Below are 12,355 nucleotides of genomic sequence, written 5' to 3'. Positions count from 1 at the left end.
TGGCTTGGTGCTTTGCTGTGAACTCTGTGCGCTCTGCTCTCGCTCCTGTATGTCAGTGAATTTCTGCTGCAGCATGGAGACCTGAGAAAACAGCGCTGTGTTTCTGAAATCACACCGCTGCAGTCGAGGAACTTCTGTGCTTTTTTTTGTTTTGTTTTGTTTTTTTTGTTTCCTCCATCCCCCTCCCCCCCCTTTCCCTTTGCATCTGCCAGATATCTGATCATATGTAATGGCTGTCTGTCCTGCGTTTTTGCTCCTGTTGTGCGGTCTGCGCGTTTCTCTAGCGGCTGATTGGGAGTTTGTGGACCTTAATTTTACCTACCTCGGTGATGCAATCGACTACAAGGATCCCTGCAAAGCTGGTACAGTGTATTTTACCTCCTCTGTGAATTTATTGATTTTTTTTTTTTTTTTGCTTTTCCTGTGGTGTATATCTATATATGATGTTTTTTTCAGGGGCCAATAGCCATATTCAGGCCCTAATTTCACAGTGAGCAAGGCAGAGAAAACCCTTAAAAGTTAAATGTGGCTTTGACCAGCTAAATGAACAGGGAATTTCAGATTAAAGGTTATGTGCAATAATAATTTATAGTATACCACTGAGATGTTTACCTTAAGTAACAATAGTATTGTCAAAGTATAAAAACCTTTCATTATGAGTACAAGGCATGTATTTATAGTTTTAAGGAAAAAACTTGAAACATGAAAAGTAGTTTATGGAAATGGAAAAGTGTTTTTCTCTAAGGGTAAAACAGATAAACTGAAGCAAGGTACTAATGTTTTTAATGGCATCTTGCAGCAAATTATCAGCACTAACCTGAGGACAAACAGTCCAGTTATCAGTGACCAGAGAGCAGATTGTCTTTTAACAGACATGATGAGCTGCAGTGAGACCCTGCATGAGATATTACTGCAAAATCACTAATGTTTGCATAGTTGGACTTTAACTTTGTAATCACATGTTAGTGTATGTTTGGACCACTCTGCCTCTTTTCTGTCCACATTTCTGTGAATGTCCCCTTTTATCAGACTATAATATTAGATTATTATTACTAATACAGGTGACTTCTACTACTCTAATGGCTGAGTTGTTTGAGAGGAAGATCATTTTAAATAATATTACAAGCATTACAAATTAAAATTCTATTTAAAAATTGTGGACATGATGTTTCCAGAGTATATCTTACTGATGCATTTGCAATGAGCTTCTTCCAGTGATAAATACATTTTTTTCCCCATCATCTAACATGTAAAACAATTACTTTGATTATTATGGGGGCCTCTGACTGGTTGGGGTTCTTTTTTTCACTTGAGAAACCTCCAAAACACACCACTCTTCTTCTGAGGCAGTTGCCTGGAGACTAGAGGTCACTGGGGCCGTGCCAGCGCCGTCCTCGGCTGGATGCCGGTGAAATCCCTCTGGCTTCAGGGCATGTGGTGCACACTGCAGGGGTGACAGTCATTTACAGTCACCCTTTGCATGACTGAATTCACTTCAAAGGCCGACACAGGGCCTACTATGTCTTTTCATTTGGACTTTCAAAAGTTGTTACATCACATGGCTAAATGAGGTATTTAATGTGAAGGACTCAAGGAAGCTGTTTTGGTTGGCTAGTACAACGTGAGAATCCTGATTTATGAAGGATGTATGCTTCATATAATGGAAAAAAACATTTTCATAGCATAGAAAGAAGGATTTAGCATTTGTGATAAAAATATACTTTCTTACATGATGTCTCTGCTGGCAAAAGAGGTTAACTATTAAGAATCTAATGTGTTGTGGGAAAATGTATTGACTTTGTAGTTCAAAACATTCACATCTAGTAGAGTGGCCAAAAAATAAAGACATATTCCTGCAACTTGACAAAAATCAACATGAAGTTTTCTCTTTTTAAAAAAAAAAAAAATCATTTGTAGTTAATCCCACAACAAACAGTTACCTGGCTCTAAATGTGCAGAGTTTGCTGGATATCCAGGCAGAAAATAATCAATAGACCAACAGAACAAGCACAAAGCACTTTTATCTGTATCTCCAGCACAGAGTAATGTCAGACTGGAATGTTTTAGCCTGGTTGAAGCTGTCGAAATAGTAAACTGAAGCAAATTGTTTCTGTCCCTGCAAAAAGTGTTGAATTAGAGTAAAGACACCACACTACCCTTCATTTCTGGTGCTGCCTTACAGATCACTAGTTTGTTTTAAATAAAGTGAGCGAGTGTTTAAAATCGGTTCACTTTATATCCAAGTGGAAAGAAGAAAATGTTCATATCGGTACATGACCCAAACACTGTGAGGTTACCTGTTTCAGGACCTTTAGTTTTTAATGTGCATATGTTACCCTCGGTCAGTGTCAATCAGCAGGCACAGCATCTCTTTCCATAACTGCGAGGCACTCAGTTGTTTATTACACGAGCTGATTCACTCTTTAGTTGTACTTTAGATATAAATGCATAGAAGTCACAGAAGATTTTGCAGCTCATGCAGGATAAAACAGAAATGATAAATGGTTGAAAGGCTCAGAGAGAGAATCAGGCTTCCAAACTAAATGCAACCCGAGCCAAGAAGCAGGAAACCCTAAAGTGATTTTTGATTCCACTTTTATTTGAAAACTCGTGTCACAAAAACATCATTCCATTATCTGACAAGCATTTCTACACTTTAATACGAGCTGAAAATATATATATTTTAAATCAGTTCTTCAGTTTAAATCAGATTTTGTTGATTTTCTGTACATTGATAGCCACACCGTGACATTTCATGGTCCTGCAGAAAAAGTATGACATAATCACTTTGATAAACATGGTCAGGAACAACTTTGGGTCTCATGTCTGAGCTATTACATCACCTCATCCAGTATGTAAAGGTCTTTGCTCCCATGTACATAACTTCGTTCCTGTGTTAATCAGTTGCTGATTTAAAAGCTGAACGCTGAAGAAAATGCACTAAGGACATTACTGGACTTTAGGAAAATTAAGTTTTGATACAGTTTGTACACAATTAGACTAAAATTGATGTTGCTCCTAACTATTAGCACAAATGTTTGTGTTTTATGAAATCATATCCCTACATGTTGACCAATGCAGTCTACTACAATAGAGTTTTGCAAATGTGGGGAATAAAAGGTTCATGCAGACACAATCTGTAAGTCTGATTATATGAAGCTTCAACAGGAAGAAAATGCTGACTTAACAAAGTTTTCATTAAGTTGTTGTTTGAATAGACATTCAATAATCCATCATTTCAAATCCTGCACAGTCCGATGTAAAGTATTCGGTTCACACCTTTGTTGTTTAAAGTGGCACAGTAGCTGGACAGTCCTCCAGCATGCTTCATTTTGTGTGCTGCACAAACTGTTCAAGGGGTGTGTTTGCTGATCAAACAGACAGTGGAGAGGAAAAGGGCACTGGAATACAAATATAAAATACTGTAGCTTCAAAATCACTTGGATCTCAGTCTGTATTTGAAAATACACTTTTCTGTTTATTTAACTTATATGATTTTTTTGCCAAGAGTTAGTGAAAAAGATCGTTACCACACTTCTATTAAACATGAAACTAGAGCCAGGGTAGCTTAGCTTAGCATATACACTAGAAATGGGGAAGCTGCTTGCCCCAGTTCCTCTGAAACAGACTATTTAACATCTGTGTGTTCATCTGTCTGTCTCAGCTGCCTTTTTGGGAGATATTGCACTGGATGAAGATGACCTCCAAATATTCAAACAGGCCCACAGGACTGTGGGTGCCCAGGAGTTTGTCCAGACCAACCAGACAGACTCAGGTATCAAAGCAGGAATGAATTTTTTTTAATTTGTGAATGTTCTGAATCTTGGTTTTCAAATATAATTTTGACTTTTGTTACAGCAAATAAAAGAATGACGGTCAGTGCTGATGTGTATTAATGTCACAGTCAACAGTTCCACTTCTAGTGAGAGTGTCAGGAGAAAGAGAGGTGCAGTCAGACAGAGTCTCCATCGTCTGAGGAGAGCAGCCACCTCCAGGCCTGAGCGAGTTTGGCCAGATGGCATAATCCCATATGTGATCAGTGGGAATTTTAGTGGTGAGTTCTGAAGGAAATCAATAAATGTTTTTTTTTTTTTTCTTACAGGGGAGTTTGCCAGTACTGTACAGCCAGCATGTGCTCATTGCTGTGTGGAGGTTGACATCCTGAAGCTGTCAAAGTCTAACTCACAGTTTCCTTTCAGGCAGTCAGCGAGCCACTTTCCGTCAGGCGATGCGGCACTGGGAGAAACACACTTGTGTAACATTCACTGAGAGGACGAATGAAGAGAGCTACATTGTTTTCACCTACAGACCTTGTGGGTCAGTTGGGAGCTTATTAACCATTTTTGAATTTAAAAAGTTTAGTAATTTAGCAGATGTACACACAGATAATGTCTCAGCCTACAGGTTTTCAAAATGACTACACATAAAGTGCTTTTCCAAGTTTTAGTTGTAATATCAATGAAATATTCTTGAAAAACATCCACCTTTTTTGCAATTTATGCTGCTTTGTTTTAGATTTTTTAATTTACATTTCCATTTTTTTTCCTATTTATTCCACTCCCCATTGTTTTTAAATTTTCTATGGTGTAACACTGGATTAGCAGGGAGTATGTGCTGGCACAGACTTTATGTTGCATCACAGTAAAGTTCAAGTTACATCGGTTCAGTATGTCACATCAAGTTACATTGCTGTTTTGAATTACCAGTGAATCATTTGAATACATGTATGTATTTTTTGGGTAGCAAATGGAGAATTATTACCCATCTCCACACAGATGTGATCCAGAGGTTTTGTTATCTCTGGCTGCTCTGATCATCATAATCTTCAGGCCAGTAGGCAGCTGTCTTAGTGAAAAACCTTTAAAATTTCAGTTGCATACAGAGGGACAGCTGGAAACCAGCTGGTGAATATGCTGATTTAGCAACTAAAGAGCCAGTTATTCCCTTTACAGGTTGGTAGAGACCAAAACAGAGCTTTTCGTACCGACATTCAACTTCAAATGAATGCTAATGTTACTCCATGTGTGCTGGATCTGTAAACAGGCAACTGTTTGCTAACAGCATCATTAGGTAATAATATGTAGGTTTGTGTTTATAGCTTGTTTCTGCTGCACTGAAATGGCCAAAACCATACCTAATGCAGTTTTACACATCAGTCCACTCAGCAATTTCTCTGTGCTTTGACAAGGTGCCAATAGAAAAAGCACACAAGCAAGTTTCAAGAGCCAGATAAATGACTATCAAAACATAGGGAAATGAATAGAAAGCACTGTAGGCTGCATGAACATTACCTCCAAGGAAAAAGTAAGATGATCAGCAGAAATGTAAGAGTTACATGTTTTGTAGAACTTGCAAATACACTTTGGCACACCCTGGTATGGTCCTTCACACAGTCAGTATTTGTTCTGTAGGGATGCAGGATGCGAAAATGAACAGTGTCACTGCCTGCAGGTGTTGCTCCTATGTGGGGAGGAGAGGCGGTGGCCCTCAGGCCATCTCTATTGGGAAGAACTGCGACAAGTTTGGCATCGTGGTACATGAACTCGGTCACGTGATCGGCTTCTGGCATGAACACACACGTCCAGACCGTGACGAGCACGTAAGCATCATCAGGGACAACATCCAGGCAGGTACTGTACATGCACTGACACTGATAAGCGTTAATGGATGTGTGGTCTTCCTCCTTGCATTTATCCCACTGACTGTGTATATGAACAGGACAGGAGTATAACTTCCTGAAGATGGAACCAGATGAGGTTGACTCACTCGGGGAGGTATACGACTTTGGCAGCATCATGCATTATGCAAGAAATACTTTTTCCAGGTTGGTGTGTGATGCTTTTTTTATCTTAAAGTTAGTTTTGTTTTAAAATCACTTTAAGAAAATACATCACTTTTGTTTCTCACATGTGGGTTTTCTGGCTGTGCTTCCCTCTCCATCAGCACTGCTCCTGACATACTCAACCAATCAGTAAACTCTTTTAAATATGTAGATGTTTTGAAATTACTATATATTTCACTGAAAAGAGTTATGTTGTTAGTTGTACAATATTTAATGCAGTGTTTACAGTTAGTTACAAGTCAGAATCCAGTTCAGCAAAAACTTAATGAAAAAAAACCCTCCCTACTGGCCAATAATATTGCACTATATTATGAGCTATGCTGGTACACTGACCTAGTGTTTGTCCCTTTATTCAGCTCTGCTAAACAAGCGCCATAGGAAACCTCAGGGGATTTGATCCTTTATTGTCACAGAAATAGCTTCACACCATTTTCTTTCTGTCTCGTGCATGTTGTTACCCTGTTGCTTTTCTCTGTGGTTTTTTTTTTTTTTTTTTTTTTTTTTACCTCCATCGCTGCTTTGCTGGTCTGGGTCATGGAGGCAAGCCAAGCTAAATAAAGGCCTGCCAGTTCAGGCTTTGTTGAACAATTTGAGCTGGAGTGGCCTTTTTCTCTGGCATTCAGGAGCGGGCTCCACTGAGCCGGCTGGCACCAGCAAAAGTTCCCATTCAAACCGCCATGTTTGCACATGCCTGTCATTCATGTGTGAATCGCCATGGGAACTGAGCGAGCGTAGGCTCCAAACCCAGTGAGAGATTATCAGAATCAATAAAGTATCAAGGGTTTGAACAGGAGTGAGCTCTGAAAAGAAAATCACTCTAATCAGTTTTTCTGGTTGTTTTCAGTGTAGTTTGAAGATGTCACCCTTATCAGGCTTTTTGTAGATGCCTTTCTCTTCTCTCAGGATGAAGTGCTTACATGTGTGGTTTGTCTGAAACAGAGGAATCTTCTTAGACACAATCTTGCCCCGTTATGATGTCAATGGAGTCAGGCCACCGATTGGACAGAGGACTAGACTTAGCAAAGGGGACATCGCACAAGCCCGCAAACTCTACAAATGTGCAAGTAAGACTCACTTGGTGTGTACAGAGTCTAATCACCTAATGGCTTCATCCATAAGATGAATCCATACTTGATTTTAAGCTTAGGGTTTTCTCTGAATGTACACCTAATATAGCTAAACCTTCAGTACATGGGAAGAAAGATATTTTAAAACATTTATTTTTTATATTTTTTATTCTGAGTATTGTATAGAGTATAATCTTATTTCTGGTCTGTCACAGTATAAGCATGTTGATGTTATGGTGTGTGGTTGTAACAGGGTGTGGGGACAGCCTGCAGGACAGTGCTGGAAACTTCTCCTCCCCCGGCTTCCCCAATGGGTACTCAGCATACGCCCACTGTGTCTGGAGGATTTCTGTCACTCCAGGAGAGAAGGTTAGCAATAAAAAAAAAAAAAAAAAAAAAAAAAAAGAAGTTAAAAAGTTAAAGGCCTAACTCTGTTAGTGCCGGACATCTCACACATTTTATGAATCTGTTGTCGCTTCATCTGCCACATCATCTCACTGTGTTTTTCACAGATTGTTCTAAATTTTACTTCCATGGACCTCTTCAGGAGTCACTTGTGTTGGTACGACCACGTGGAGGTCCGAGATGGGCTCTGGAGAAAAGCTCCTCTCAAAGGTGTTTGATTTGAAATAAAACCTCCCCTCTGCTCCACTGCGTACCATCCAGAAACATGTCATTAACTTGATTTCTTGTGTTTAGTAATAAACACCATAAAGTACTTACTGACAGGCATTGTCATTATTTATTCATGCACTTTGTTAGGCCGGTTTTGTGGGGACGCCCTCCCTGATCCGATCATTTCCACTGACAGTCGACTGTGGGTGGAATTCAGAAGCAGCAGCAGCTGGGTGGGCAAAGGTTTTTCAGCTGTTTATGAAGGTACAACATTGACAATACAATGATTTTCATAGTATGCCACGCACATCCTCTTGAGAATTATCAGCCACTGCTGTTGGATTTCCAGGTTTCACATTTGGTTTCACTACGGTACCACTATGAAACAAACAAGCTAGATAGTAAATCTGATTTCTCACCTCCTGAGCAGCCATCTGTGGGGGAGAGGTGCAGCGGGACAGTGGCCAGATCCAGTCTCCTAATTATCCTGATGACTACCAGTCCAACAAAGTGTGTGTGTGGAAAATCACAGTAGCAGAGGGTTTCGATGTTGGCCTATCATTTCAATCATTTGAGGTAAAATCACTTTTAGTGTTAATTTACACCTGTATTAAATGAAATGGTTTGAGACTTTGCATGAAGACAACCTGTGAGGGTTTTGAATTTTTGTCAACTCTAATTTGTGTTTTCACTGCTCTGTCCTGGGAAGGCCAGAAGAGCCTTACTATCATCTGTTGTAATGTCAACTTGATAAACGTTATTGTCTTTGCTTTGACTGCAGATTGAAAGACACGATAGCTGTGCATACGACTTTGTGGAAGTGAGGGATGGCAGTTCAGAGAGCAGTCCGCTGCTCGGCCGCTTCTGTGGCTACGACAAACCAGACGACATCAAAAGCAGCTCCAACCAGCTCTGGCTGAAGTTTGGATCTGACGGATCAGTCAACAAAGCTGGATTTGCGGCCAGTTTTTTTAAAGGTCAGTAGATCATTTCAGTGGCCAGCAATGAGTATGACTTTTTATTACCATTTGTCTGATAATGCATTTATTTAACATTAGAAAACAAATTCCAATACATGTTCTTATTCTAGAGGTGGACGAGTGCTCCAGACCTGACAACGGTCACTGCGATCAGCGCTGTCTTAACACACTGGGCAGCTACAGATGTGCCTGTGACCCAGGATATGAGCTAGCAGCTGATAAACACCAATGTGATGGTGAGTGTAGAGCACAACTCCACACAGTGACATACTGAACTGCTCATATCCAACATTTGAGCTCTGTTACTTTAAGATGTGAAGTGAAGCATCAACTGGAGTCCGCTGCTACCCTCACATGGCATCCTTGTCTCACTGCAACATAGAAAATATCCCTCACAACATTTGCATGATGGTCATCTGTTCTGCTCACTCACTCATGACACTTTATGACTTGCAAAAATGCGCAAAGGAAAAAAATACAGTAAAATAAATGAAACCCCAACAGCAAACTGAATCCAAGACAAGGCCAGAAAGGGCCACAACTTGGAGTTGACCTTTGTTCCCAGTTGACTTCATTTATCCTCAGGCCCGTTTAACAAAAAAACTAGTCCCAGGAATCTGCTGAATGATGTTTTTGGCATCAGCAAAAACTCACCCTGTATCCTACAATGTCTTGAATGAAGTATTTTAAGAATGAGCTTTTATCGCTTTTGGCCTGCTGAAGCTTGATTCCCTGCTAGTTTGTGCTTCTACCACAAGAGGGCAGCATGTCCTAGCTGCAACTTTGGAGCCTTGACAGTTCATTACAGCACTGATTTATTTAATTCCAATACTACAATTTAGTATTATATTAATTTTACTTAAGGAGCCATTTTATTCTGCTGTTAAAAGGTTAAAGAAAATGTTAAAAATCCCAAATAAAAAAATGTAATTTATGTAATGCATATGTTTTTCTTTTCTACCTATACCACTAAAATGAGTGTTTTGTCCCCCTAGCAGCTGCCTGTGGCGGATTCATCACCAAGTTGAATGGTTCCCTCACCACCCCCGGCTGGCCCAAAGAATACCCACCCAACAAGAACTGTGTGTGGCAGCTGGTGGCACCCATTCAGTACCGCATCACTCTGGTGTTTGATGTTTTCGAGACCGAAGGCAATGATGTAGGTTATGGTTAATGTAGCCTTTCTGCACAGGTTCTATCATATAATCTGTTGTTGACAGATTCACAGGCCAGTTCTTCTTTGTCCTTGACATTAAGTAAAATTGTCTAAAATTGTCTAGTGTTTGTTATCAGGTGTGTAAATATGATTATGTGGAGGTGCGCAGTGGGTTCAGCTCAGACTCAAAGCTTCATGGGAAGTTCTGTGGTGCAGAGAAACCTGAAGTCATCACCTCCCAACACAACAACATGAGGATTGAGTTCAAGTCGGACAACACTGTTTCCAAGAGAGGCTTCAAGGCTCACTTCTTCTCTGGTAAGATATTTAACTATTTAGGATGTATTAAGGGAGTGTCATGTAATGTAATCGATATCCAGCACAATATAAAAGGAAAACCATCACCAAACTCCAAGAATAAATGCAAGTATCCCCTCAGCAGATGTTCTGCTGAAAAATAACCCGGTGTTGCATCATGCAGCACATTCTTCCTTCCTGATGAATACAAAAGCCTTTGTGTCTGCAGCAGATCTGCACCTAAAATGTTACCTCAGTATGTTCTGCAGCTTTACTGCAGCCTATTGTGACGCATTCACGTGTTGTGCAAAGAAATTTTGAATCAAAGTTGTCTCATCAGATATCAATGAATGCTCCAAAGAAAACGGAGGCTGCCAGCATGAGTGTGTGAACACCTTTGGAAGCTACAGTTGTCAGTGTCGCAGCGGCTTCATGCTGCATGATAATAAGCACGACTGCAAGGAAGGTAGAGTATGTCCAGTATGTCATTTGGCTTTACCCAAGTTACAAAAAAAAAAAAAAAAACCTGAATAAAATGTGCAATCTGGCTCTTCAAGCAGTTCACATTGTTCTTTGTTACCTTGTGAGAATCAGCTCCTCTTGGAACCATTTGGGGCTGGTATAGCCCTCCCATGTAGCCACCTATCACACAAGATCTATTTTTTTATATACAGATTGTATATAAAGTAATTCCACAATAAGTGCAAGGGCTTCACAGGAACTGCTTAAAGTTACTTACAGCTTTACTTTCACTTTCATTTTGATGCTCTTTTCATGTCTTTCTCTGGAAACCTGCTCCAGACAATGTTGGCCCAACATGGGCCTGTATTGTAGAAGAGGAAATTATGTGATCTCTCAGCATTGTTTTGTTATTTTCAGCTGGCTGTGATAATGTCATAAACAGTGTATCCGGCATAATCAGCAGCCCCAACTGGCCTGACAAATATCCCAGCAAGAAGGCCTGCACTTGGTCTCTGTCCATGACTCCAGGTCATCGGATCAAACTTGTAAGTCGCTGGATTTTCCCTTTTTATTTTTGGCACTAAAATTACTTGAAAAGCAGCCACCATTGTATTATATGAATGTGATTTATAGCCTTTTATAATTACTTTCAGGTTTTCAATGAGATCGACATGGAGGCTCATCTGGAGTGTGCTTATGACCATCTGGAAATTTATGATGGGCAAGACATCCGTGGCACGAGTCTGGGACGCCTTTGCGGTACCAAGAAACCTTCTCCAGTTGTCTCCAGTGGCAACCAGATGTTCCTACGTTTCTTCTCAGACAATTCAGTGCAGAAGAGAGGCTTTGAGGCTTCATACAAAGCTGGTGGGTAAAGCAGCCGTAATGTTACTATTCTGAAATACAGTAAAATGTTACTTTGGAAAGCTGCTTTTTTTTTTCTTACTTTTACGAGTTCCCCTTTTTGACCCTCTAATTTTGTGGTTGTGACTTTCCAGAATGTGGAGGCAGCCTTAAAGCTGAGGTCAAGACGAAAGAGCTGTACTCGCATGCACAGTTTGGAGATAACAACTACCCCAGTGGCTCAGACTGTGCGTGGGTGGTCACTGCTGAGAAAGGTTACGGAGTGGAAATAGTCTTCCAAGTGTTTGAGATCGAGGAGGAAGCAGACTGCGGATATGATTATGTGGAGCTGTATGATGGCGCTGATATCAAGTCTCCGAGGCTGGGACGATACTGTGGATCTGGGGTGAGGCTAAAATACAGTATCAGTCTCCTCTATTAAACACACTGATAACAACATTCTTCAAAAGTCTTCCCAATTTGTCTGTATGTTCCTTTTCCTCAGGCCCCAGAAGAGGTCTACTCAGCTGGAGACGCCATAGTTTTAAAGTTTCACTCAGATGACAGCATCAATAAAAAAGGTTTTCATGTATGCTACACAAGCACAAAGTTCCAGGACACGTTACATGCAAGCAAGTGACTGTGTAAACCTACCCCAAGCCTAAATGAGTTCACTCTAACATTGGGTTGGACACACCCAATTCCAGATGAGGAGTGAATGCATGGATTCATGCCAGAGACACTAACCCTCATACTTTACATTCACATTTCATGCTGGTAGAAAGAGTGAAGCCATGCAGAGAAACTACCCTTTTACTCCTTTACTTCATTATGTAGGTAGGAACTAGTTTGAAGTGATTATTGTGAGCAAATTCAGTCACGCCACCTGTAACACGCTAATTATCACTGTTAAGATATAAAATGTAAATATTGTGAGGTAGCTTGTTTGTTAATTATAATATCAATTAGGTCACTACAGTTTGAGGTTGAATGACTGATCTCTTCTAATGAATCTAATGCACTTTACAAATACTCTCAATGATAACAGAAGAAGGAAACATTTAATGTGTTGTACCTTTTCTGTTACATTTTT

At 40.2% G+C, this 12,355-nt stretch overlaps 1 protein-coding gene across 1 annotated transcript; it reads left to right on the top strand.

Moving 5' to 3' along the window:
* The first annotated feature begins 229 nt into the window (after window positions 1-229).
* LOC113124285 (bone morphogenetic protein 1-like) lies at window positions 230-11,924 on the top strand. The gene is made up of 20 exons (XM_026296904.1): window positions 230-362; window positions 3,665-3,775; window positions 3,905-4,054; window positions 4,200-4,317; window positions 5,452-5,630; window positions 5,719-5,824; window positions 6,782-6,906; window positions 7,163-7,278; window positions 7,422-7,524; window positions 7,672-7,788; window positions 7,955-8,100; window positions 8,306-8,501; window positions 8,615-8,740; window positions 9,500-9,663; window positions 9,798-9,978; window positions 10,298-10,423; window positions 10,837-10,964; window positions 11,073-11,286; window positions 11,418-11,668; window positions 11,768-11,924. Exons 1-20 carry the CDS (start codon window positions 230-232, stop codon window positions 11,900-11,902), a joined length of 2,925 nt encoding a protein of 974 aa, XP_026152689.1. The 3' UTR covers window positions 11,903-11,924.
* The last annotated feature ends 431 nt before the right edge of the window (window positions 11,925-12,355 follow it).

The sequence above is a fragment of the Mastacembelus armatus genome, chromosome 12 (assembly GCF_900324485.2).
Source record: "Mastacembelus armatus chromosome 12, fMasArm1.2, whole genome shotgun sequence".
NCBI lineage: Eukaryota > Metazoa > Chordata > Actinopteri > Synbranchiformes > Mastacembelidae > Mastacembelus > Mastacembelus armatus.
Note: the sequence above shows the minus strand (reverse complement) of the source record. Positions and strands in the feature narration are given on the sequence as shown.

Excerpts from the sequence above, each read along its gene's own strand:
- LOC113124285 (XM_026296904.1), top strand. The coding sequence starts at position 230 with ATGGCTGTCTGTCCTGCGTTTTTGCTCCTGTTGTGCGGTCTGCGCGTT. Across the intron at positions 363-3,664 it reads CAAGGATCCCTGCAAAGCTG|CTGCCTTTTTGGGAGATATT; the intron begins GTACAGTGTATT and ends TGTCTGTCTCAG. Across the intron at positions 4,055-4,199 it reads GATCAGTGGGAATTTTAGTG|GCAGTCAGCGAGCCACTTTC; the intron begins GTGAGTTCTGAA and ends GTTTCCTTTCAG.